This window comes from Varroa jacobsoni, unplaced genomic scaffold (genome assembly GCF_002532875.2).
Source record: "Varroa jacobsoni isolate VJ856 unplaced genomic scaffold, vjacob_1.0 scaffold_1478, whole genome shotgun sequence".
Taxonomy (NCBI): domain Eukaryota; kingdom Metazoa; phylum Arthropoda; class Arachnida; order Mesostigmata; family Varroidae; genus Varroa; species Varroa jacobsoni.
The window spans coordinates 108,476-133,846 of record NW_019214380.1 but is presented as its reverse complement, the minus strand read 5'-3'; the positions used below and the strand labels follow the sequence as shown (position 1 = coordinate 133,846).

At 40.0% G+C, this 25,371-nt stretch overlaps 1 protein-coding gene and 2 non-coding genes across 6 annotated transcripts; 2 read left to right on the top strand and 1 right to left on the bottom strand.

Moving 5' to 3' along the window:
• Positions 1-14,523: 14,523 nt before the first annotated feature.
• TRNAG-UCC (transfer RNA glycine (anticodon UCC)) lies at positions 14,524-14,595 on the top strand. Its single transcript has one exon. It is a non-coding gene; the product is annotated as a tRNA-Gly (tRNA).
• A 328-nt stretch (positions 14,596-14,923) lies between these two features.
• Positions 14,924-14,995, top strand: TRNAW-CCA (transfer RNA tryptophan (anticodon CCA)). Its single transcript has one exon. It is a non-coding gene; the product is annotated as a tRNA-Trp (tRNA).
• A 3,460-nt stretch (positions 14,996-18,455) lies between these two features.
• LOC111270496 (uncharacterized) lies at positions 18,456-23,939 on the bottom strand. 4 transcript variants are annotated; one of them, XM_022850749.2, is made up of 6 exons: positions 23,633-23,939; positions 22,672-22,972; positions 22,305-22,507; positions 21,060-21,278; positions 20,548-20,663; positions 18,456-20,242 (listed from the first exon to the last, which is right to left on the bottom strand). In XM_022850749.2, exons 3-6 carry the CDS (start codon positions 22,492-22,494, stop codon positions 19,802-19,804), a joined length of 966 nt encoding a protein of 321 aa, XP_022706484.1. In that variant the 5' UTR covers positions 22,495-22,507; positions 22,672-22,972; positions 23,633-23,939; the 3' UTR covers positions 18,456-19,801. The 4 variants fall into 4 exon arrangements, with proteins under 4 accessions (XP_022706484.1, XP_022706486.1, XP_022706485.1 ...); XM_022850751.2 differs by having other exon boundaries at positions 23,736-23,939; XM_022850750.1 differs by lacking the exon at positions 23,633-23,939 and having other exon boundaries at positions 22,305-22,495; positions 22,672-22,763.
• Positions 23,940-25,371: the final 1,432 nt, after the last annotated feature.

Here is a 25,371-nt window from a genome sequence, read left to right as displayed (position 1 = left end):
GTGACATACGTTTGATTTTTTTGGTCATATGACATCTTTGCCCTATCGCGACATTGCCCCCCCCCCATCCGCACTTCCGCCGATTATGAATCTTTTCGGTATTCTTTACTTCTGCTCGTGCTACCGTTACTGCCATCTTTACCTCAGACACGCAAACGCGTTCCCTTTCATGAGAAACGGAGTGACATTGATGTCATGTCACGCGGCGCATTTCCAATTCCTTCGTCATCGACTACTTTATCACCTAGCGAAGGTACTACGCTTGGGACATCGACTTCACCTGCGAGGTCTACAAGGGTCTTATCAGCTAGTACGAAGGCAGAAAAACGCAAGGGTCGCTTACCACACCATAACACTATACCGAAAAAAGCGAATCGCATTAACGGCGTGGACGTTGTCCTCAGAGGACCTGCTCTCTACTGGCGATTCTTCGAATCAGCACCGATGAAGGGTAGTTGTCAGGTACAGCTTTGCCACTGTCGCTGCTTTCAACGCTCATACTGTATAGCGGAACGTTAGATGATTCGAGTGGCGGGAAAGCGGATAGCAGAGTTTGAGCCCGATGAGCGGAGATGCTAGAGACGCGATATCGCTGACGGTAAACAAAACAGACCACTTGTTCAAAGAGTGATAAAAGTGGGCGACGTTTGCTTATGCTAATGTGTGACAAAATCGCCGTGCGAGAAACATTGTGATCTTGGAAAACAAACGATAGAACATAGCTAGCTTATCCACATTCAAGTGGTATAGTAACTTTGCAAACATAACGCTATACAGAAATTCACTTTATAGACATGATTTCATCAGTATGATGAACTAAGCCAATACGTGAAACAGGTACGCAAGAGAACTGCAGCCACTTTTGTGTTCATCGATAGAACACCGTGCAGGAAATGCTTCCGTTAAGTTAAACTTTTCAAGGCGTATTTATCAGGTTAAACCCTACTTCTAGCACAGGTTCAATGGCAACAAATCATTTTTAGCGATACTGAAAATCGTCCCCACGACAGAGCGCTAGCTAGTTGATACCGAAATTGAATACGACAGTCGTTTGGTTCTAATAGAACTGTTGTATTCTAGCAAATAAACGATTTAGATTTGAGATTAAAAACGACCAATTATAACATGGCTAACATGATTAGCTAGATATGAAAACATTTCGGTTCAACATGTATAAATAATTCTAAAAAGAGCTTATCCTTCTGCATAGTGAAGTCAGCGGAAGCACAGCTAAATGAAGATTAAATGAAGTCTGCAGTTTACGCTGTTGCCAAGCCGTCCCGCTCCTGGTGGACGAAATAAACAGTTCCATATATTACTGAGGTAGACTGCTAGAAAAAAGGTATCACGGTTTAAAAATAAATCAAGTCGGTTATATTGACCTTAATAACAGCTGGTCATCGATGTGACTGGCTGACTAGTCTTTGAAAGTGGGCTTGTCGCATGATTAAAAAGAAGTCCCCAGTTATACAGTTTTCTGATTAAAGTCAGATGCTTTAGGGGACGCTAATGTAAACCGTTATCATTACTCTGCATCATGAAGCAACACTGAGCGCGAAGATCCTTCTACTTTTCCTTGGTTAGGGTAAGTTGAAGGAATACACTTTTGGGTCAATGTCGTCGTCAACAATTTGGTTACTTACCCATTTCCGAAAAATTGAAATTGAAAAATTGAAATGAAAAAATTGTATTGTGACCTATTACGAAAATATGCTCCATATTGTTGAGCATTCTAATTTTTCTTATTTTTTAACCATATTTGTATCACAGTATAAATTAGCGGGAGTAACATCTTGACGACAAACTTCGTCGTAGAGAAAAAGCTATTCTTTGCAAATCCGACCAAAGTATAGTCTATGTATAGCGTCGATGCAAAAACAATTACCAATTTGCTGCTCGTAAATAAAATAGTGAATATAGTGGGTGTTCTATGGGAAAATGAAAAGCAAACCATTTATAGAAACTAATTATTATATGTTAACTCAATTGTAGGTGATATCGTCAGAAACATTTTAGTCGATTTTCGTATGGTTTTTTGGTAATTTTGAGGTTTGGCTTAACGATAAGGCATATTAACTCAAAGCACCATTAATTAAGTCATAGCCCTTATAGGCTATGAGCTCTCGTGTCATAGGCCACTCATACATAGAAGCATTTGCACATCGTAATTTTACAGTGGAGTATCAACGTACTATCTAAACACTCAGTGCTGAAAAAACTACAGGTTTTTTCAGCACTGAGTTGTCATGCTTGCTACATGCTAATGTCTTTTAAAGGTTCACTTGAGCATTCTCTAGTTTGGTCACGTAATAATTAACTCTTAAAATCACTAGTTCATTCAGGCTAATTTACGGTTTACAAAGAAAATTCCTCTTATTTTCTATCGTTTACGATTTCCATGCTCTGTCTCTTCGTTAAGTCATGTACCCCTAAACAACGTCAACGGGACCGCTTTTCCGCACCGTCAAGAAATGGCAAAACGCATTGCGGGTAAGATTGTTACCGAAAAGTAATTATACACGTTTTCCCGAGTTATTCCGTCGTTGGCTAGCATTGACGGCCGCTTCAGTCAGTGAGCAGGAGGAACATATACCTTTTAACTACGTAGATCCTACTGGGCCTAATAATTATGTGACCGTGTATGCAACATATAGTCTTACGAAACAGGACTAACGAGACTACAGTAAGAAATAAACCGTTGGCATAATCAAGAAACAGCTCGATTTCGCTTCTACTTGCGAAACGTGAACACAGAATATTCAGAACCCACTGACGATTTCAAAATCAAAGTTTTTTCTTGTTAGCCCCTACCCGCTACGATCGGATCGGACCGAACCGTCCGAAACCCTGAGCTTTCTAGCATTAGTAACCTTTTCTAAATGAAAAATTTGGTAGAAAGCTAGCTATTCATTGAGGTAGTTTTTTATGCGTGCTCTACGTGCATATATTTTCTTCGAAATCAAGTCTAAAAGTGTTTCCCGTTCAAAAAGACTAACTACTGTGTTTGAACTTATGTTTATAACTTTTACGATTTGTATGACGTAAATTTCATAGACGCTTAATGAAAAAGCTGCGGGTGGCGCGGCCAGTTTACTTCAACCAAAGGCAGCATGGCTAAAAAGTCAAAAAGCATTTCTACGTCCTGTTCTTTTACCCGAAACCATTGATTTGGTGGCGAAGTTATTTTTACAACTGAAAATGTGGAAAAGTGAAGTTATTACAACAAACTTTTAACTAAAACGGCTTGTCACACTGTCAGAGTATATTCTCTGGCCAATCGAGGAGTATGGTGACATTTCTCACTGTTTTTCAGCTAGCGTGCATATAATACAGAATCTTGAAAAGTGCTCAAATAGAATTCATCGGAAACGTATTGAGCGTTCGTCCAGCTAGATAACTTTTAACTTACATATCTCGGACAATATGGGGCATGCTAGGTGTATATTGGTGTCATTTGGCGGTAGTAAATATGCTAAAATTCGAGTGCCTCTATTCAGATTTAACACGAAGCGCAATTTCTTCAGAAATCGTCTATGTTTCTCAAACTTATTGTGCAAATGCGGTCCGGTCCTGTTTGTACATATTTATGGAAAAGTCGTTCTCGGAAAGTCGGAAAATCTCGATCTAAAAGCTACTCTCAGCGGTGGTCGTTTAGGTATGAAAAACAGTTGGTAAAGTCAACAGAAAAGTTGACCAGGATCGACTGCCAAGGAACTAAACATCAACCACGAAATAATGAAGGCTGGTTACAAAGGCGAACGCTATATGAATCGACGCCAAGAAAAAGTACTTGATCGTGTCTCTATCAGGGAAACTGTACGAGACTGAGACGTTTTCAAAGCGGTCGATCACTTGGCCACGAAAAGTCGATCATATGCGCGAAAGTACTGCGAGGGCAAATAAAAAAGAGAGATACACAGTTCGTGAAGCCCAGACTGACGTGAAAGGAACGATTCAATGTATTTAATGCGATTGCTAAGAGATCGCAAAACGATTAGTCGTGACTCGTACCGTACTACAATCAACCATTAAAAAAGACCAAAAATAGAAAAGGCGTCATCCTCCACAATGACAATAAGAGACGATATGTATTTTTAGCTACCTGGCAAACCTTAAGATAATTCAAATGGAAAATCTTCATACGTCCTATTGGCTGGTACTATTAAACTGTCATCTATCTCGGTCTCTGCATCACTCAGTTAATAATGTTAACTTACTTCCAATGAATAAGTGCAAAAATCACTTTTCGCAGTTCTTCCCTCACAAATCATAGAAATTCTATAATTATGGCATTGCCAGAACGTAAGGATGAAGAGGAGGTCATCAATCAAAGTGGTACGTACTTAGCTTAGCAGAATTATTTTATTTCATTTATTTAATTTTGTATTTCGACGATCGAGTATAATACCCTGTCTATAGTTTTCAACGGCCGAAAAAAAACGGTGCGTTAAAATAGAACTATTTCGAATGCTTGTTACCTTCTATACACGAACCCAATCAGCAAGAACGACATAATATATTTGCCTCCCTGCTGATTACATTTTCTATATAAAGCTGTTACACATTAAATGCGAGTTGAAGCAAATCAAAGACGGTACTACTGATTGTCCGCCTGGGCCATAATAATAATAAAAAGGCCATCGCGAACAAGGAGGAAGTTTTGGGCCCTTTCCGGATCCTGGAGGGCCTGCTTTTCATTATAATAATTTAGGTATTGATCATGAATGATACCGGTCCTAATGGACTCCCAAGAGGTAAGCACGGCGCCCCGCAGCCATCATTAAGACAAGCTTCCGCCGCTCTTCAAGGGAAAAAAGGACAGAAAGACCCCGGTGGCAGTGATCAGTTCCTGCCATTGATGTTCGTTTTCGCTACCTCCGGTGGACGTAAACGCTATACTTGCTCTGCAGAACTCTTAACGGTGCGCAACGACTACACCGCAAATTATCACTGGACGGATAGATGTTACAGATGCATAGAGGCAGGTTCCTCGGGTAAATGCAGCCGTAAGTGTCTCCAATCAGACTGGACAGGCACATTGGCTATCGTATCTTTAAATATAAGACTTGCCGCATGCTTTGTACCACCGCGCACTCTTACAAAATGTGCGTATGCCGTAATTTACTTTAACGCTGACGGTTGGTAGCTCTCATTGTCAATAACGGAAGTGTCGCGTCTACACGCGCTCAATTATGTAGTCGAATTTACCGTCTGATAATAGCAATATTTGCGAGCACCAGTTTCTCTTAGGAAACCCTGTTTTCATGATCCAGATTCTCAAGAAGCTCTTGATTGAACAGCTTTATCTGAGAAATATTTAGCAACTGCACTGGTCAAATATCTGCACAATGAATACGTTGTCAATTTTTCTTGCCAAACCATATATCCTCATAGCAAATGGAAAATCGTCACGCATGAAATATCCTCGTACGTTTCGAGGACCCATTGACGTGATCTTGTTGTTACAACAACCCATATAAAAGTTTCAGTTCGATCCTTTTGTTTACTCGATAGGTACGCATGTACATGATGCGACCCGGCTCGAAATACGATCGGCTGTTACCTATATGAAAATGTTAAGTGACATCTTTGACTGGCAACAAAGTAGTCCCGACCAGGCCACGCTAATAATTCTTCTATTCCTTGTTGCCCCTACGCGAATTCCCTTGTCTTATTTGATTCCAAGCCACATAAGGCGACTAAAGTTACACGTCCATTAGTTCTCACTACTGCGTCGCTTGCATGTTAGAACAAGGACCTGACACAGCCATTATACTGGCAAAAGGAAATCAGGGCCCATTCGCGCATAAGGACTCTAAACCATTCACCCGCTGGATTCATTTTAAAGGTACAGTTAGATAAGTGAGGTAAGCTCGTAGAGTTGCGGTAACACAGTTGTCGTTATAGTCGCAAGGATTGTAGTAGCAGTCCGCTACGTTGACTGCCCTTTTAGAGCTAGCTACGCAAACCAGCCTTTCAGCCATCTCCAAGTTTTCCTCCTCGTCCGAAGCGCGCAGTTTTTCCTTCTTTTTCATTCTGCCCCTTCAGCGTTCCTTCGGTCGCTATAATCGAAGGTTGTTTCGCTTACGCCCTAGTGAAATGCGTGTAGTAGATGGCGAAGCGACACTGGGCTGCGTACTAAGTTGCTAGGCAGTGGTGGTGTGGACAAAAAAGGATGGCAGAGCCAAACATTTCAACCAATTCCTGCCTGGCTCGATCCGAGCGAACCGAATGCGCCTAGCAGACGTATACCACTAAGCATTCGGTCTAGCAGCCCGTCGCGAATACATGCAGATGTTCTATCCCCAGCTTTCGTTTGCGCTCCCGGTTTACCTCCTAACGACTCTGTAAGACTTGGCTAGTACGTATCAGCAATTTGCCTTTCAAAATAAACCTTTTGCATCGCCTTTACGATTCCCTGTTCCGATACAATAGTGCTGCCTCGCGTATGTGCATGTTCAGACTCAATGTACAGCATGCATTTCGTGGGCAACTTCGACGGTTGATAAGGTGCGATGCGAGAAGAATCGTGGTGAAGCAGATGACGCGGGGCGGCTGGTAACGTGGTAAGGCCACTCGATCACAATCATTCCAGTTCGAATGAGTCCGGTTTGGCTGAATCTGAATGTGACGAACTGAGGATCGAATATATGAGGGATGATAACAATAACAACAATATGTTGAAGTGTGCCAATGGCCTAAAATTCGAAAGGCAAAGCTCATTAGGAACGATAAGCCGCAGTAGGAACCTAGTGAATAGCTGTACTACACAAATGACGCAAGTTCTCCTAAGCTTTTCGATTTGGAGACCAATGGCTGCATGAGATAATTCTCTTCAAACGGAGACGAAACTACGGTAACGATTCTAATATTTACATTTGTGCTTCGGATCAATTGATGATAGAAAATTCTTAGCAACTGTGAATTGGGGAAGTATCAGACAACGCACGTGGCCACTAAACGAGCGATAGCACTTAACATCAGAAGTTTCCGCAAGCCATATCTTTACGCTACACTTCAAGCAATATTAAGTTCATGATGGTCCTTCAATATCGCCGCCAATTATTGTTGCTCACGTTAACTTCGTGGTAGCACAATGAGTAGTATGTATTTCTGCTAAACATAGGGGCTCGTGGTAGTTTAGGTCCTCGCATAGACGCACCGTTTCTTGTCGCTGATTCGTCTAAAGTGGTGGCTACCGGCTAAAATACCGGACGTAAAACATGAGTAGAGATCACGAAGTAGCGCAACAATATTTTTTTCTCTCTTGCACATTAATTTACAGAAACTCAGACGCAGAACAGGAATAAAGAAGTTGTTCGACAAAATATATAAGCTTCTATAATAATAAAAATAATTGTAGTTAAAAGTTCTATTTCATTGATAAAAATCTCAACCATATTGTGAGGGCAATTTTTCGAAAGCTACAAAACTGTCTGATGTAACGCGTAAACGCAATCGAATAAAAAGACATTAGGAAATGACTAATTACCGAGACGGGCGCGAGCTTTCGAGAGGCCTTCTAATCCAGGATCTTCGGGTGATCTGTGAAAGATCGTTGCCAATTTCTCAGCGAAAACATTTTATAGACCATACATACGTAGATATGAAAATAAAGTGATTTCTGTTGTAACTAAATAAAAGAACAATTTGGCCGCCTTGATGAAAAAAAATAGAAACTAGAAATTTTCGATGCAAATCCTTCTCAGTAACTATTTTCATCTGCCCATCTTCTGCCCATCTATATTAACTGTGAGCGCTAATTATCCTAAGCACTAATTATAAAAGGAGATAATCACGGAATAATATAGTCCATTCACTCACATCTACAATGTAAGTAGATACATATACGACAACTGTGCATGAGTATGCAGCCTCGAGTCGTGTAGAGGCTTTACACAGACGTACATACCTGCCTGCTTAAAAATACACAAGCTTATAGCTTGCTATCCAACAGGAATAGTTCGGGTAACAGATGAAACAGACTCTGCTGTAGCAGATGTTTTTGTTGTGCAGTACTTCTTTTCTGTGTCACGTTTTCCCGCAGTTTGAAACGATCTTATTTTCTCCCTATTACACCTTGTATTGTCTAGTTTACCCATGTTCGTCTCGACCTGATGGTTTCTGCAATCGTTCCCCGTTCTGCCCCCTCGCTGTTTGACTACGACTGTGGTGGTAATGCGTGTTTCTGCGTACGTCCACAACAGCGCCACGGTATTCGCGGCTCGGCAGGTCTTCTGACCTTCCAAAGCAAGCAGAAAAGTCAACAACAGCTATAGGGTCATTGGCGTTTATAGTTTCCTATGGGTTGTGAACTCTCTTTCTAAGACTGGCACGAATGTGCGTTCACTCGTTGGTTCGTTGTTTTGTCCATAGCTTGCGTTGAGCTCAGCTCTTTGATATCTCCCTGGGGACCTTGCAGAACGAACGAATCTGCTCGGCGCGGTGCAAGGTAGCAGCGGCAACAAGAGTACAACTCTACGTCGCGAGAAACAGCCCACCCGAAGAGCAAATGACACAAGAAGTGAGAACGGCTCCATACGCTTCCGTAGGTCCCGTAAACGGGGGTGGGGGGTGCATTTGAGAAGAATGACTTTTCGAAGGAAACGAACAAAGAAAGTAGCCCAAAGGGTGCGTGTATATAGGCTGCCACTGTACGAAGGCCACCAGCGACCTGCTAACATCTGTCCTGTTTATTTTCCCCTGCCTCAATCCACCCGAACGTAATTTACTATTTTGCCGCTACAGCGATGTCTCAGGTTGTTGTTGCTCTATTACGTCGTCTGCTTTCCAGTCAACCTCGAAGTTGATATTATCATCAAAAGAAGGATGGGGGCATGGCAGTGGTGTTGATACCACACTGTACATCCGTTGGAGCCAGTATAAAAAACGCTATTTCCTTCACGGTGTTGCAAAACGGAGCGGCATTTGAGTCCTGCATGTTTTCTCTGTGCTACTTTTAACTCGTTCATGGGCTAGTCGCAGGCGTAAACATGAACGTTGCTGCTGGCGATCTACGTGATCCATGACGACAGACAATAGAGACACCGCTGAGAATTTTCGTTAGAGAGCTTTTTTTTTTTTATGTGGGATGAATTGCATTTCACATTACGAGAACATACGGCTATAGAAGCGTGCTTATCTTTTCCGGATGCCGTGCGTCTCCGACTATGCCAACTTTCCAAGCTTTCTGTGAAAAGGTGGCTCGAAAAACAAACAGACAAATCGAAAGTAATGTAATGAAAATAAGCCGGAGAATTCCGATCAACAAAAATTCATGAAAGCGGCACTGGCCGAAAAGCGCCTTTTTCATACAAGGTTTTCTTGCTATTACCGTTTCACTTTATTTAACTTCCAGAGAATCAATCGAGCGTTTGTAACTCTCTTTCGCCTTTGACCTTAGCTAATTGTCTGAAACGCCAGGCCTATGTCCAATTACATCGAATGATTACGTATATCGAGTCCTAGTATAGCTGAAAACGACTGGCACATCACGCCCACATATCTGCGAATATATACAAGACGATACTTCACAACGGTATCCTTGTGGTATTTTATGTATTCAACAGTAAAGTTTGGCTACCTCAGCTTTTGAGTTCCGCTGGCCGATACATATGATTTGAGAGGCATTCGCACAAAGAAAACCCGTCAAAAAAACTCCCAATGTCTGAATATTTGTGTACAGCACTCACGATAATGATCGATTAAAAAGCTTTACTTCGATGTGTTGAAGAATTACAGTGTGTATGCTACCACTTTAACAAACGCAGCGTCAGCTTCATTTTTTTCAACCGTTTGATCAACCGTTAGTCCTTGTTAGGTCCAAAAATAAAACCCTAAAAACGCATAGTTCTATACATATGGCAGTAATCTCAAATGTGCTTAGAAAAATAATTTTGGAATTTTTTTTTTAACCAGAAATATTTCCATTACACAGCTGTCCTATTGAATATCCAAGGAGCTAGAAACGAGACAAAAATAGCTGCTTCGTTCTAGTTGCAGTTACATTATCGCTGATTTTTCTTGATTTTGAGCAGTAAATCGGTGTTACTTAGTTAAATTACAGTTAGTTAATACATATGACAGTGACGCCATTTTCTTCCTGCTAGGAATGAACGAAGGAAGAGATGGCCTATGTTAAGTCAGGTGCGTTTTAATAGACAAATCTGCATAGACAGTACATAGTACATGTTTATTAACTGCCGAAACTAGGGAAACAAAAGATAGTGCTATTTAAGCGGCTTCTGTTCTGATTCTATTCACACCGCTGGAATTGACATAATCAGTTTAATAGGCTTGCTGCTCTGCAGGTACGTAATTATCTGAATATGTTTACCTATTTTCGTTTCATTGCCTGCTTTAGTAGAACCTGTTCAGGCTAAGACAACACCAAGATTGAAACTCAGAATCTTCAGCAATAGAATGTTAACGGCATCAGCGAAGTAAAGATAGGATGGTGTTTCTTTATTTGATAAAGACATAGTTTACCTTGAAGTTAATTTTCAGTGTCAGCTCATACAGTGAATAAAAGCCAATATTGTTTTTTCCAAATGTCCCTTTACAATATAGAGTCAAGCAAGTTCTCGATGTTGTTTCATACTAACTTGCTCACGATCTCTTCCATTCGATTAACGACTGCTTTGTAGACCTGATGGACCTTGAGGCTAAGCCCCAAACGCTGTCTGTGCCAAAGCCGCGTGCTGATGAATGGCGTAACGTGGCAGTAGGCCCAATATAACTTTTCTTGTGGGGCCTACCTTAGACATAACTGCACCATACATGGCCGTTAGCTCCAGTCTGCAAGAACTGTTTTGATGGAACTACTACGGTCCCTACTCAAAGCTTCAGAAAACTGAGGAAGGCTTAGCCTGCTATATTGTGGAGGCTTTTGCGACCAGACGTGTAAAGGGGAGCGCCCGCAAAGTATCGAAGGCAGTAATGAAAGGTGGAAATTCAGTGTAGACCTGACGTCTCGGTATCGTGAAACTGACGTGCGATTTTACAACTGTGCGTTTTAAATGATTATTCTTTTATTCATTTGACTTATATTAAATAAAAATGAACAATGTTCTTTACGAGTTATACGGGAAACGGCCTCATTTGTTTCTTTATGGACATGGTCGTTGGGTTGTTTTTGCAGAATTTATACATGTTTGGCGTAAACCGAGGCGAAGAATGACCGCTGACAAGCATTTACCTTCACGAATCAGGCCCTAGACACTCATCAAAAACAAGATCAGTGGAAAAGCTAGGCCAGAAAGATATAGAGCCTAAGAAGGGCGATGTGTGTTGCCTCCTGGTGGACCCGTAGGGCGAGATTGTTCTAATAATGCCTTGCTTCAGGAGCAAATAGGACACAGACAGAGACATTGAACAAAACCTCTGTGGCCGATATAGGCCGCGAGGGAGTTGAAAAAGATGAACGTCACCGGATGTTGACTTGCCATTGTGGGATAAGCTATTTGGGCACGAAGAACACATATATACAAAACTTGGTTCTGTTTGGCAGGGATGTAATATACACGAATTGCTATAGCTCATGGATTGCGACGAGGCAGGGTTTTTTGAAAATTTTTCGTAAATTGCTAACATAAACAACGAAATATTTCCAACATAAACATGCCGAGAGCTTGTTTTTGTGTTGCTGGCACACATATCTTAGTATCAGAGATCCGTGATCGTAAAGATATTAATTATTAAAGTTGAGTTATGTTCATTAGTTCTCGGGATTATGCTCAATTGCAAGCAGTAAGTGACAGGCAAATTATTTAATATAGAATTTACGTACATCTTTGAAAGCTATCGATTTTTAACTAAATTCGTAGGTCATTTTTCATTGGCATTTTAGTATAAGCTAATCTACCATGGAAAATTGGAACCATAAATTTGACCGTTTGGGACTTTTTCGTTTTTCGAAAACATCCCACAAAGCCTAACATACAATGCTGAATATGAACTTACCGAAAGAGCACAAAGCAGTGGTTCTTGTTGTTTGGCTCCTGCGTCATTAGTTCACTCTCTACTAGAATCATGAAGAAAATCCACCTGATGTCAAACTGGTGTTTACGGAAACACATGCAAGTGCAGCACCAAAAAATACTGGCGGTTCAATAAATTATGTACAACAGCTCGATATAGACATAATTAGAAAATATAGACATTAAGTCTATTTTGCGTGCAGTTTAAAAACGGGTGGTGGGGAACTGGATGTTTACCACACGAATTTTACTATTCCGGTTATACAGAGCATGATAATTATCTATAACTAGCAAGGAGCCAAGTCAGCGCTTTTAGACTGGCAGACCTTTCACGTAAGTGGAAAGATGCACTTATTTGTACGCCGATTTTGCCGTCAATATTTCGCAGGTAAATATATGGGAAGTTTCGCACATATGTACATGACAAGATTTCATGTACATAAAGCATCTTCGTTCAAAAAGCCTGATCCTGCTTAAGTCAAAATTGACCAGCTGCTGAGTCCAAGAATGTATTTGTATCAATACAAAAAAATCTTGTATTGAAATCGATTTCCTTTCCCACTTTCCACTTCTTTTCTATTTCCATTTTTTCGCACCGATATATGCCGATGTCAAGCTTCTAATTTACTTTACGCTTAAGAAAATTAAACTGATTTTATAAATTTACATTTTGTGAAATTTCGACAACGACAGTGGTCGTTCGGGCTCACCTTAAATCCAAACTTGAAGCTCTATTATGTTTTCATGCTCCTCTAGCAGCATCACTTGTCATTTGCCCAATCACGTGTAATAACTAGAGTTCACAGATGCTATGATAACACTAAAGTGAGGAAGCCCATATTAAAATAGGATCCTTCCCCTTAAACCGTGTTGTAATCTTTGACCGTATGCTCTACGGCGCCAAGCAAGCGACCACTTCAAGGTGTCCTTTTCGATCAAAAATAGCTCGACCAGGAGATTTGACGGCAGTTCGCCCTTGTAGGTGCACTAGCAAAAAATAAGTCAGTGGGAAAGGTGAACGATCCATCCAAGTCTCTTTTCTAGTCTATTTCTTAAGTCCATCAATATTAGTTAAAGCTAGATTTGTAACTTATCAGATCATGTCCTATGATTAAAATTCTCCCACTATATTAGTTACATATTCGAAAGTCAAACTCTGTAGTTGTCTCGCTATAGCTTAAAATAGCTTTGGCAGATATCGTTGTTAGAACAGTTTAGAAGGGTCAATAGCAGTATTCCAGCCGAAACGTTTTCAACAAGCTTCATAACACGTTCCAAGATTTGTATCGTAGGCATTTCCATATTTGCACACATAATATTATGACACATAACGTATATGTGTCGGCAAAGATACCTATCACATAATGGTCTGGGCTTCATTCTCTCGGGCCCTCCATTGAATGTGCTTACGTCCGATTTCGAACCCGTATTGCTTCGTGAAGATTAGCAGCGGGGTACAATATACCTACGAATAGCAGTAGCTTAGTTCAGTTGAATCTTCATCCTTTTTTTATTTATCGATCCATCCCGCCTTTTGCAAGCTCTACAAAGTACTTATCATTCTTGGGACGTCTCCATTCAAGCAGGCTAGGATTCTTATGCTCTTCACTACTGGAGGTGCATACGACCCACGAAATTTTCACTGTAGCCTTTACTAGACCATCTGAAAATCTATAAACATTCATAGAGAAAAATCACCAGTTATTCAAGCTTTTCGTTACGCTTTTTTTTAGCGTACTACTAAAGAAGCACAGAAAGTTTCGCCTTGCATACAGCTTTGATAAACGGGACCTATATTCTCGATCTGCTGCCATATATCTCTCTCTCTCATCATTTAATGGTCGCGTATAAGCTATATCTTTTCTATATTAACAAACCAAAACACTGGTAACCATTGTACATTATACTATAACAATTAAAACGGTTTGCAGGCCGATCTTATTACTAAAGACAAAAAGTTTAATAAAATGTACTATACCGGTATATCGATGTTTAGCGGCAATAGGCCCACCTACACTGTACATCTTCACGGAAACATAAAAGGAAATAAAATCAACTGTTTTATATTTCTATTTTTGTTCCTATATTCGTATGCATTAAACTTTCCGGATTATTCTATTTACGATTGAAGACTAATTGAAACTTTGATAATTGATCAAATTTGTAGTGTAGCTAAATCAGTAGAAAGATTAAAGTTAGTATATATAAAGTGAAGTTATTAAAAAGCATAAAACTTACGAGCTAATCAGCTATGAAGTGGGGTTGCTTTAACAGGAAAAAAGTTCGATTTAAACATATCTGGTCTAGAGGTTAACTCGTGATCTTTTACCCATGAAATCATCAACAGCGTTTGTTTGTTCGACTGGAAGGTTACGGCCAATCGCAAATAATCAAGATCATATACCTACTATTCGCAACACTCTAATACTGAAGAACGCAACATCTTACATGACAATTTGCGTCAGAATTATTGGTTCCTATATATAGTTCAATTTTTTTAAATAACACCATACATACAGATTGAAAACTGACGCCGTTTCACCACGCGTCGGTGGTATAATGGTTAGCATAGCTGCCTTCCAAGCAGTTGATCCGGGTTCGATTCCCGGCCGACGCAGTTCGTTTTTCTTCAATTTTACATGCATACTTCGATGGTACAGCTGTATATAGCAGTCGGATGCCAGCATCAGGGTCCTTTCGTTGGTGTATATTTCTTATCATACATATTTTACGAATGCCATCTAGTATTGTACCTACGTTGTTGAGTTATATTCGCACTTCTTTTAACCAGGCCCAATATTTCCATAATTGTAATTAAAAAAAAACGAACAAAAAATACGAAGCTTGTATAGATTTGTGGCTCACTATTGCACAACGGGGTGGCCATTGTTTGTTCTGCAATGCCAAATAGGATGAAGGCAACTTATTACCACTGCGGTACCGAGGACCTGGTGGCGCAACGGTAGCGCGTCTGACTCCAGATCAGAAGGTTGCGTGTTCAAATCACGTCCGGGTCACTCATTTTTTAGATTAGATAAGGTAGATGCAATATAGTCAGTCAATAGCTGGGCTCTTTGGTCATCCAGTTCACGAAAATCGGGGCAGCAGGTCTATCTGTCACACTTCCCTGTGGACCAGACCATTAGTAGCAATCTATTACCTTACCCGCCACAAAATCACGCAATAGAAATCCCTAATTTTACCTGGAGTGAATATTTAATGAAGCCTTGCGTTAAGTTGGTGAAGTCAATTCCGACCTTTGAAAACTTGGAAGTGGATTTGCCATGTTTGAAATTGGAATGCTCTGTAAATCAAATATGTTTACGCAACTTATTAAGATGTTAATACGAAGTCATCTGAGAATTTAAATAAGACGCGATAGGATGATAGCTGTAAACATTCGAAAGGGATTTGCGAATCCTAGGCTAACTGTGAGGGGCAAGCCCCCGCAGTTGTAAGCTTATAGGCTGATGAATAAACGAAGCAAATCTGAAACGTCAATGGACGATTAAACGATGGGCTTGATTGAGGGCTCAATACTGGAAATGGTACATACAAATTGAAATATAGTACTCCCTGATCATCATCATCATATTCGAAAAGAGCGGTGATTTGAATTTGGCAAAGGTAGATTATGACTTCAGGAGACAAATCAGTTCACTCGCCTTTGAATTCCCGTTCAGCACTGGATTATTTTATGGCCATTACTTGTGATACCAGTGGTACTCTAATAGATGTGATCAATTCCTGGAGTGTTAGTAAGCCCAGGCATCTGAAGAAAGTACTCGGCTCCTCGGGTTAACTCCGCGCTAATGCTTCAGCTGGTGTTGCACGGCATGTTGATGAAAGTCGAAATAATTTCAGAGGATCTATCTATGCTTTGAGTTTTACGTTCTGTATCGCCGTTAGGCGTTCTATCACGCAGACTGCTGGCCTCCAGCACGAAACGAAGTCTGTCTATCTATGCCTGTGTTCAAACTTAGACACCAACGTGTCCCTGCGACTAGCACCCAATTTTCAGCAAATTTCAGAAAATCGACCACGGTATAAGAGGGTGTAAGGAAACGAAGTTTATTCTTAAACAGAAAGAAGGTTTCTTCTTTTTCATTTCAAAGTCGCACTCCATGTAAATAGCCAACATAACAGGATGGGGATTTTGTCTACTATCAGGCGCTCGATGGTTTGTCTGAATTGATACTCGTTCTCTTACGTTACCCAGGAATATAATCCTAATGGCTTTATGCGTTAACTGTAAACTTTTTTTTTGTAATTTAAATGACAGTTGGGTTATACAAAGAAGTTAAGGCTTACAATTAGTAGTCCAGTCTCTAGCATCGATTTTCCTTTTTGACTGACACGTTTCATACGACTGTTGCAGCGGTCGTGGCATCGTGCTTTAAGACTATTTCTTTCTCTTAACACATTATCAGTTCTGAACGCGCAAAGTAGGGAACACTAGGTAATTATAAAGGACTGATTATACACGTATTGCGAGTCGTGTATATCAACAAAATGTGATCGAGCCCGAGGTCCAACCGGGATCGAGACCCAGATTCACGGAGGAAACCCAGTTCTTTGAAATCGCCATTTTTGGATCGCCATAACCACCAACGCTGGTATTGACGACAGTATGATTGGATCAGGAGCGCTAATTTCAGCAATTTTGTACTCACGACGACTTACAATGTGCAGAAAGCAAGGAGTCCTTTCTCTTTTTGGGTTCGCGTTAACACCATTCGTGTTGAGCATAACGCAGACGGTAAAGTGGAGTTTGACGCTCAACGTGTAATAGTCCATGTGAATTGGGATCCGACGCATGACCTCTGTGCCTACAACATGGTTTTGATACAACTGTACGACGCCGTTGACTTCGGCGCTGTAAACGACTATATCGCTCTCACCTGCCTACTGCCTGCCCGGATTTCCTTAGAACCTTAACGGGGTAAATGAGGAAGAGTTACATGCAGCGAATATTTACGAAATGTCCAAAAGTGATTGCGTAGCCTTCATGGATGAGCCGCACCTTCTGTAACAAACCTTCCAGTGTAAATTCTATTCATGTACCTTTCTCTCTTTTACCTACCCCCGGCATCTCAGCAAGACGTGTCTCGTTAATTTATAGGTACTGACCTCACAGCCGTATCGAATTTTTGCAATGCGCTTCTGATGGCCTGGTTATCTGTGGATCCGTCACCACTAGTTTGTCGAACATGATCAGATCAACAGCTAAGAAGAATTTGGAATTTCAGATGATATGTAGACTAGGTAGACGTATGAATTCTAAAAACGAATCAGGGGCCAATACGTATTTAAAGATCTTCTGTTTGCCGTATGGCAGCAAGTGGGGCAACGGTTAATACATTAACGCTCTGTATTAAGCAGACAAAGTCATATCGTCACCCACTAGTTGTTTGCAAGAATGATAATGGCAATAACATTGGCAATAACCTACTCTACATAGGATAAATAACAGGACGCAGTGACTAATTACTTAACGTGACCTAGATGTTCAGCAACTTTAGAGTCACTTAATGCTTTTCCCTAGCCGATTGACGACGGCAACAAAAATTAGCAGGGCTTTTTCTAAATATATTAGTATTATTATAATATATCTTTGTCAAGCTTACAGAAATGACAACTTCTTGTCTTTTCTTAGAAGATTCTTAGTACCATTAAAAAAAAATGAATCGATTTATTATACACCGATAGTCAAATTCTGTAAAAATGTTTTTCGCAAACTATGTACACATACATGAAACGAGACAAAGTATTTTAGCGAAAAAAAAACAAATTCTGGCTTAAGGACTTAATGGAGCTGGTCCCACCTCCGGTACAGACACATCCGCTAACTTGAACGTTTTCAATTTTATGTCAGGTCATTGTAGGGTTTTTTGGTAGCCCGTTTACGACTATCTGCCCAAAACTAAGCCTAAAGAGGCAAATTAAAGTACAAAATATTTTAATTTGCTTACCACAATTACATATACTTGGAGAATAACGTTGTCTAACAGATGTTCGCAACGGGAGAAACGCTTGTACGTCTGGCTACTTTGAACACAGAGTACCACACTAATCATTGTACTTCTTAATCATCATATAGTATGTGTTTCTTCAAGTATTAGTAAACTCATATCTAGAGATATTAAGATGCGTCTTTGTATGGTAAAATCTAATTAACAAAAAGCAAACGAAGTTAATGCTAACGATTTATAAGAGCACATAAATATTTAGGTAACCTATTCCGTTTTTTGTTCTATTGTGTGTGTATATATATATATATATATAATATATAAGATAAAAAAATGAAAGAAAACTAGTTTTAATTATTAGAAGTCGTAGTAGATTTTTTCTCGCTCATCCTGTCGGCGAGATTTCAGTATGTTGCGCCGTTCATAATGCCAGTAATGAATAAAATTCATTTATCTGCAGTGAACTAAATAGCAACTTATTTTGCTTAAAATAATCACAATTGAATGATTACTTTATTAAAATTTCAATAACTCTCGTTTATTGTTTTTGTACTTTATACGCCCCATAGTAGGTGTAAAGTTACTACATAAGAAACGTATATAGCAATTGCATTTTCCTTGCAAGCTTTTAATGTTTGCACTTTTATCACTTTATTTATTTAAGTCAGCTCACCTGACCAGTCAAACTTTTAATACCTCCGAGATTGTTTGATTCTCTCAAAATGGGGGCATACATATCTAAACCTATAGTAATTATACACTATGGTATAGCACAATCTAGCATAAGCAGTGTATATTCATATTCATAATGTATAAAGCAACCGTTGAGTACCGATCGCCAATTCTTCTGCGAATATGTAGTCTTAAAAAAGGTCTATGTATAGCCTATATTACAACTACGCTGGTTATCGAATCCTTATCCGCCATCTCCTTAGCTCTCTCTCAAAAATCCTATCTCAACGATTGTAATTTTATTAGAATTGTTTCACTAATTACCCCTTTACGAGAATTATTTCTTCTATTTGCTGGTTCTTTTTTTTTTTTATCAAAAACAAAGTAGAAACGCATTGTGCTGAGTACACGAAGTTTCACCTAATGCAGTTATTTGATCTCCAAGTTCTATGTACTTATATGGGGCTCGTCAATGCTCACACACTGAGATATTTTTACTCTAATAGAATGAGAAATTATTCGTACCCAGGTATACAAGTATTGAGCAAGGTTAGTTAATTGCGATAGCTTTCTTCTTTGATATGATACAACTCGAAGATATCGACGTCAAGAAAAAAATTACAAAGCTCTTATTTTTTTGACCCCTTGATTAAATAGAAACGTACACAGACAGCCACGAACATGCATAGAAGGCTAGTGAAAATTAAATGTTCGGCATTTAATGTCCGAACACGGAAATGTTACATCGCTGACGGCCCCACTGCAGTTAAGTTAATATGGTTATCACAAGTCTAAAAAAACGAGATAATTAACAACGACTGACAAGATTAGTTGTCCTGACATCTAGAAACACAGCCAACATGTGCTTGATCAACCCCTATTTGGCCAAGAAACACACGTTGAGGTTATTTAATTCTATCTAAACCACGTTCCTAACTCCCAAGTTTTTTTCAACTTGGCACAGATCGTCGGCGTTTTGTTTTTCTGTTCGTAAAGGCAACGCAGTAGAATACGCTCGGGCATAAACTGTAAATTTTGATCAAAAGACTGGAGACCCCAGTACTAAATACAAGCACAACATTATTTGTTGTGACACTTAATAAAACCCATGCCGCTCCCACTGATAGATTGAGGCTAGTCAACATGTTTTCATAATACTTTACATCTGCCCTAGAGACAGGCTTAGAGAACCAGTTTAGCATCTTCAGCTAATGTGGTAACGTTCACCTCAGTTGGTTGTTCTTCACGGATATTACTATTACATAGACTTATAGAAGTTACGCCCGTACTCTGCGCTATGTTCGGCATGGCTGTAGCCGCAGGAATACTTATGGAACCGTCCTGCTGTTGTACTACATACTGGTCTTGGGGTACGGCATATATCGTTGAGCCATCAGCCATGTCAGGCAGTGTGATCACTGTTAGCATCTGCTGTTTTTGAAACTTGCTTTTCGATCCCTGCGAGTTACTAGTCGATTCAGTCGTGACAAATGCCGTTTGAGAGTTCATTCTTTCGACGATTCGTTGAACATTTGCATGTTGCGGTCCACCAGTTCGAGCATCGTCGTCGTCGCCGCCGCCGCCGCCAGAGCCAGCTTGAGCTAAGTTGTGTTGTTGATGCCCCTATTGATTTATGGAGGAAACATATATAAATAAATGGGCTTATCAATTACCTCGAGCCTCTGTACTGGACGTAGTTAAAGAGAAAAGTGTATACAAAGCGTACCAGAGAGCGAAACATTAGTCCTGTTGTATTAATAGTGCCGTAAACGAGATTTATCGGCAAAATATATACTTTTATAAATGGAAACTTCCGTTGGAATCGCCGCAATTTAGGCAGAATGATACTAATCGATTTCCGACACGACAATGCTCCAATATTGATATTGCCGCAATATATTTGCATATATATAGATGTAAGTTCATACCTTGAGAACAGCTCGGCAAAGGTCCGGCATCGCAAGGCCGGCACACAGTCCGCCCACAATATGGCAAAGGTACGAAAGGACAACTCGAGCAACAACGATTCCAAAAATGGCTTTTTCTGTGAAAATAACAAAAGCCGATTGAGCAATATCAATAGCGCTCACTATAGTATGTGCCGCATCACGCTACGTAGCTAAACAAGAATTTATCTAGCAAAATGCGAATTTACTGGGACTATTTAACGATGAAGAATGTAATAGTGTCTGTAGTCGTGTATACGCATTTTCAAGCTAGGGGCAGTACCTACGAAACCTATAAATCATTTAACCTTTTCGCCTCCTATCCTCACCTCATACGATTATAAAAAATGACCCTTTAAAAACCATCTGCGTGTGAAAAAAACCTTCAAGATTAACGACCGAGTTGTCTGGTAGCTATTACTCTTTCCTAGCGTCAAGCCCCGCTAACGAACTATATACTACACGATCAGTGCAAAAAAGTGAATCAAATGTACCGCCTCCTTTTCCTAGAGCGAAACATCCGTGAGAAGCAGCAGCGTTATATCCTACGAAAGCAACAACTGCGGAGAACAGCACGTGGCTAGCCACAAGAGCTAGCCGCGGTTGACGGCGTCTCGAAGGGGCGTCTTTGATCGTCCCCGGGGGCGGAAGGGGAGCTAGGAACGAAGCGTATGCCCAAACTCCGAGAGATCCTGCTACTACAAGGGTTATACCTGAAAATGCGCATCAGAAAAGATATTCTTCTTATGTTAGAGAATGGCACCAAAGTAATCATGATAAGCCATAGCTATGCACGGGAATAGATAATTGTAAACTGACCTGTTGAGTACTTTTTGAAAATATCGGAAATGGCAAAAGTATAACAATATTGTCAAGAAAGATGTGATATTTCACAATTTAAAAAAATCGGCCTTAATGATAAACGAAGGCATTCTTCTTGTTAGTGGCCGAATGATCTTAACAAATATAGATCTTTATTAGACCCGGCATAGGGACGCTAAAGTCATTCTTTAAACGAATGTATTTGTGTCGTTTTGGTTGTTTGTAAGTAGACTATTTGATTATGAATTAACAGTAGTTGTGAACGTACTGGTCAGTCAAAGTGACATTTACGGATTAACCGTAGTAGAAACAATTTAGTAAGCCTTTGGTACAATTTACGAGCCGAGTAAGTTGGTTTTTATTGTAGATGATTGTTGAAAAGCAAACAACAGGTATTTCGTGAGAACAGTCTGTATAGCATAAATCGGTCTGGAAAAATGATTGAATGTAAATATTCGTGATTGTGATCATGTTTGAAGGAGTCACCTTCGCCTCACAAAGAAAAACGTTATCAAGAAAGTGATTTCAGTTTATGTCCACATTTCGTTTAATATTGAAATCTGGTGTTTCCTATACAATGTAAAAATGGCAAACGGCCTACAAAACGACTAACAACCTACCGTTTTCTACTTGATTTAGATAGAATTCTAGTACTAAAGCAAATACTATTTTTCGGTTTGAAAATTTTCATAACTATTATTACTAAGATATTATTAAAAATATCTCGCTCTTGTAAATGGAGACTTGGTAAATGTTAACTACAGACCAAAATCACTTTAGTTTCAGTAGAATATATACCCATACCGTGTGTGAGTTATAAAAAAGTATATGATTGGTAAACAGACGTATGCGCATAAAAGCAATCTTTTCGAATTCAAAAAGTTCCGCCCGAGAATTTATTCAAATTGTGTACGTACCCTGCAGTGCTGCCGCTATGGTGCTATCATGACAGGCATCAACATGTGGTGTATGTCCACCTTGAAATAGACTAGCCATCACCATGTGGGCTACCGCTAAACTTCCGACTGCAATACCGACGAGGGTTTGGAATACGGCTAGCGAGAAACATGCCGTCCACCGGCCTTGTGCTACTCGACGTGACAACATTCTGCTGAAATGACTATCCAGAGTTGAAACAAAACACCCTCGGCCAATTTTCCTATAGCAACAACTCTTCCACTTTCCTTAAGCAAACTAAGAATTTCGTATATACAAACAATTATAGAATATAGCATCTTGCTACGTCCAGGCTAATATATGATACACTAGATAAAATGTACTTACATGTTTAGCAATTATTTGTTATGGTTGACAGCACAATAAGGCAGCACAAGGGCTTTTATACTGCGCTATTGTACGATATCCCTGGCAGTATTATCAAACACGGCCAGTCTCTCGTGTTCTTCTGTTTTCACAAGCGACTCTCAGTTGCGTAACTTGATCACCGTATAATTTTTCTACACTAAGTCTGCTAGCCTTGTTTGAACAAGGAGACCTGTCGAAGTAGCTCATAGTTCAGGGAAATCCTCAGTTAGTTGGTGTACAGAAGTGTGCGGAGCGTTCGCTATTCCTGGAGTAGGCGACCCTGTTCGAAAAAAGCAAGGTATGGAAGGGAATAAGATGTAGAGACACATTGAGAGAGCTCCCATATACTCAGCTTGTTAAAATGAGAAAGGGACTTCTCATTTATGTCTGTTCAACTATGAATCGCAAGCCAACCCTTACGGCAGCGTCGCTACACGGATAATCGATCACTCCAACTTATACTAGTTACCTTTGAAGCGATGCGAGTGGAGCTATCAGCTTTTTTTTACAATCAATAAAAGTAAACAAATTTACTTAGAAGTGTATGTTATCACGACGTCGTGTTGAAAAAGGCTCAACGGCTCTCATATGCTGCCATCAACGATATGTTCCCTCTTCAAAAGTCTATGAATTCCAGAAACAGCAAGTTTCTTTCTATACTACAGTGTCTCGTGCACCATTGTACGTGTCACAACATTCATTTTGTAATGAGTTATGGAGCACGCGTTACTCTACCCGTTTCTCTTACATTGGCTCCCTGCATTCGCCCCACCGTCTTGTACATAAACAGTTCAAAATGCTGATGGCACTTCGCTTCTTCCAGCACATCTAATGCTGTCGTTTACCGTATCAACAGGAATATTCGTCGTTAAGCGTCTTCAAGAGCATCCCGCAAGGAATGAGAGGCAATTATACATAGAAAGTTGCAAAGGGAGCAAACCTAGGCGGCCATCGAGTGATCGTAGCGGTGGAACCACAATAATGGCAACAATAGCTAGTACATGGGTATAACGCGCGATGTAATACTAATATATAGTATTTACAGTGGTGAGCGGTTATGCCTTTGATTATAGTAACAGCAACTGCAAGAACTGGTTGTTGTAACCGAAAAAAAGCTACGGTTGAAACGTAGAGGAGGGGAGAGTTCAAATGGGAAAGAGCAGATTTGAATTTTGTGACGGCGCGCGCCTTGCTGTTGTCGCTGTGGCGGTGATCGTGAGTATGTGGAAACGATTTGAACTGGTTAATAGAAATAGCATTTCTTTTTACATGTGTCTTATCTGTATTGCTAAGGGCTGAATGTTGAATGTATTGTTTTAGTCATTGTTGTGATGGTTGGTTTGACAGGCTGTGAGCGTCAGGATATTCATTTGACTAAGTGAGTTTTAACGTGCTTGAGTATTCCGTGGTCGGCGATGGTGTGAAATTATAGCCGGTAGGTCACATGGAGCATCTTTCGAATTTGAAGTAGGCTGAGATGGTAAACTAAGTTCTGCAGGCACCGAAACAGACGATACACTGGTGGTACCAGATTCGGGCAGTAGAGCGGATGCATGAAAATTTCCCATTTAAGCGTTCTTAATTTTTCAGACAGCTAAATATGTATGCGGCGTAATATTCTTATGGCGGATGACGACCTCCCTTCTATTTACTAATTCCGGTCGATTTTTTCAATGGCCTATTATAATTTTGTCCGTTTTTGACAGCAGGAGTCCAAATGTCTTACCGGGTAGCAGCACCTCATAACGCACGATTTCTTTCAAATTCCACTAAATACATAGCATCACCGTCTTTGGTCGCTTCGCTATAGCTTGTCTAACTTTTGCTTGTTTTGACCGTGATCTACTTCGTACATTATTATAGAATATGATCCACTTTTCGTCCACTTCCGTAATCAACTGGAGCTCGTCGTTTCGTTGCGTTTCTATAGGCTTTCGCATATAAGCACCGATCGAGTAAATATTTTTGCGTCAGTTTGTATGGCACCCAAACGTCAAACCTTTTTGTGGCCAGCTTTCTTCAAACAACTTAAAACTGATCGTGAAGGTTTATCTCCTTAGCGATGTCACGACTAATCACGTGTCGATCTTCGTTAACATTCACAACAAGTTAACCCACTTTTTTCGTAGTTAATCTATTACTGAGAGAAGCATCTTCTATATCAAAATTTCCACAGCGAAGCAAAAAAACCATCTTTGGGTTTTTTTTTTTCCTTCAGTAAGCATTTTGATGATAAAGAGTTCAACCTTTTTTGGGCCCGGATAACATTTGTGCTTTTTGTCATAATAACATCAGAGAATATAGCGAATTCTCGCAGACACTTTACCTATCTTCGCTGCGCTCTATTTTAAATCTGAATTCAACCATTCTAGCAATGCTAACACATAGACTACCGTCAAATGTAAGCCTTAAAATGCTGAGCGGACCCTATTTCGATTGATGTTACCTGAGATGCTATGATTTTGAATCAACTTAGCTTAAAATAACTATCAATACTTTTTTGACAATTCAATATTAAAATAGGAAAAGCTCAAGCTTCCTACTTAAGTAGGCTAGTATGGGGAAGGGGGCTTAGTGTACAAAAGTGATATTAATACACTTAACCTCAAAAATGAAAAATATATTTTAAGTCCACGGTAGACATATCCCGTGACCCAAAAAACAGCATAATGTTGTAAA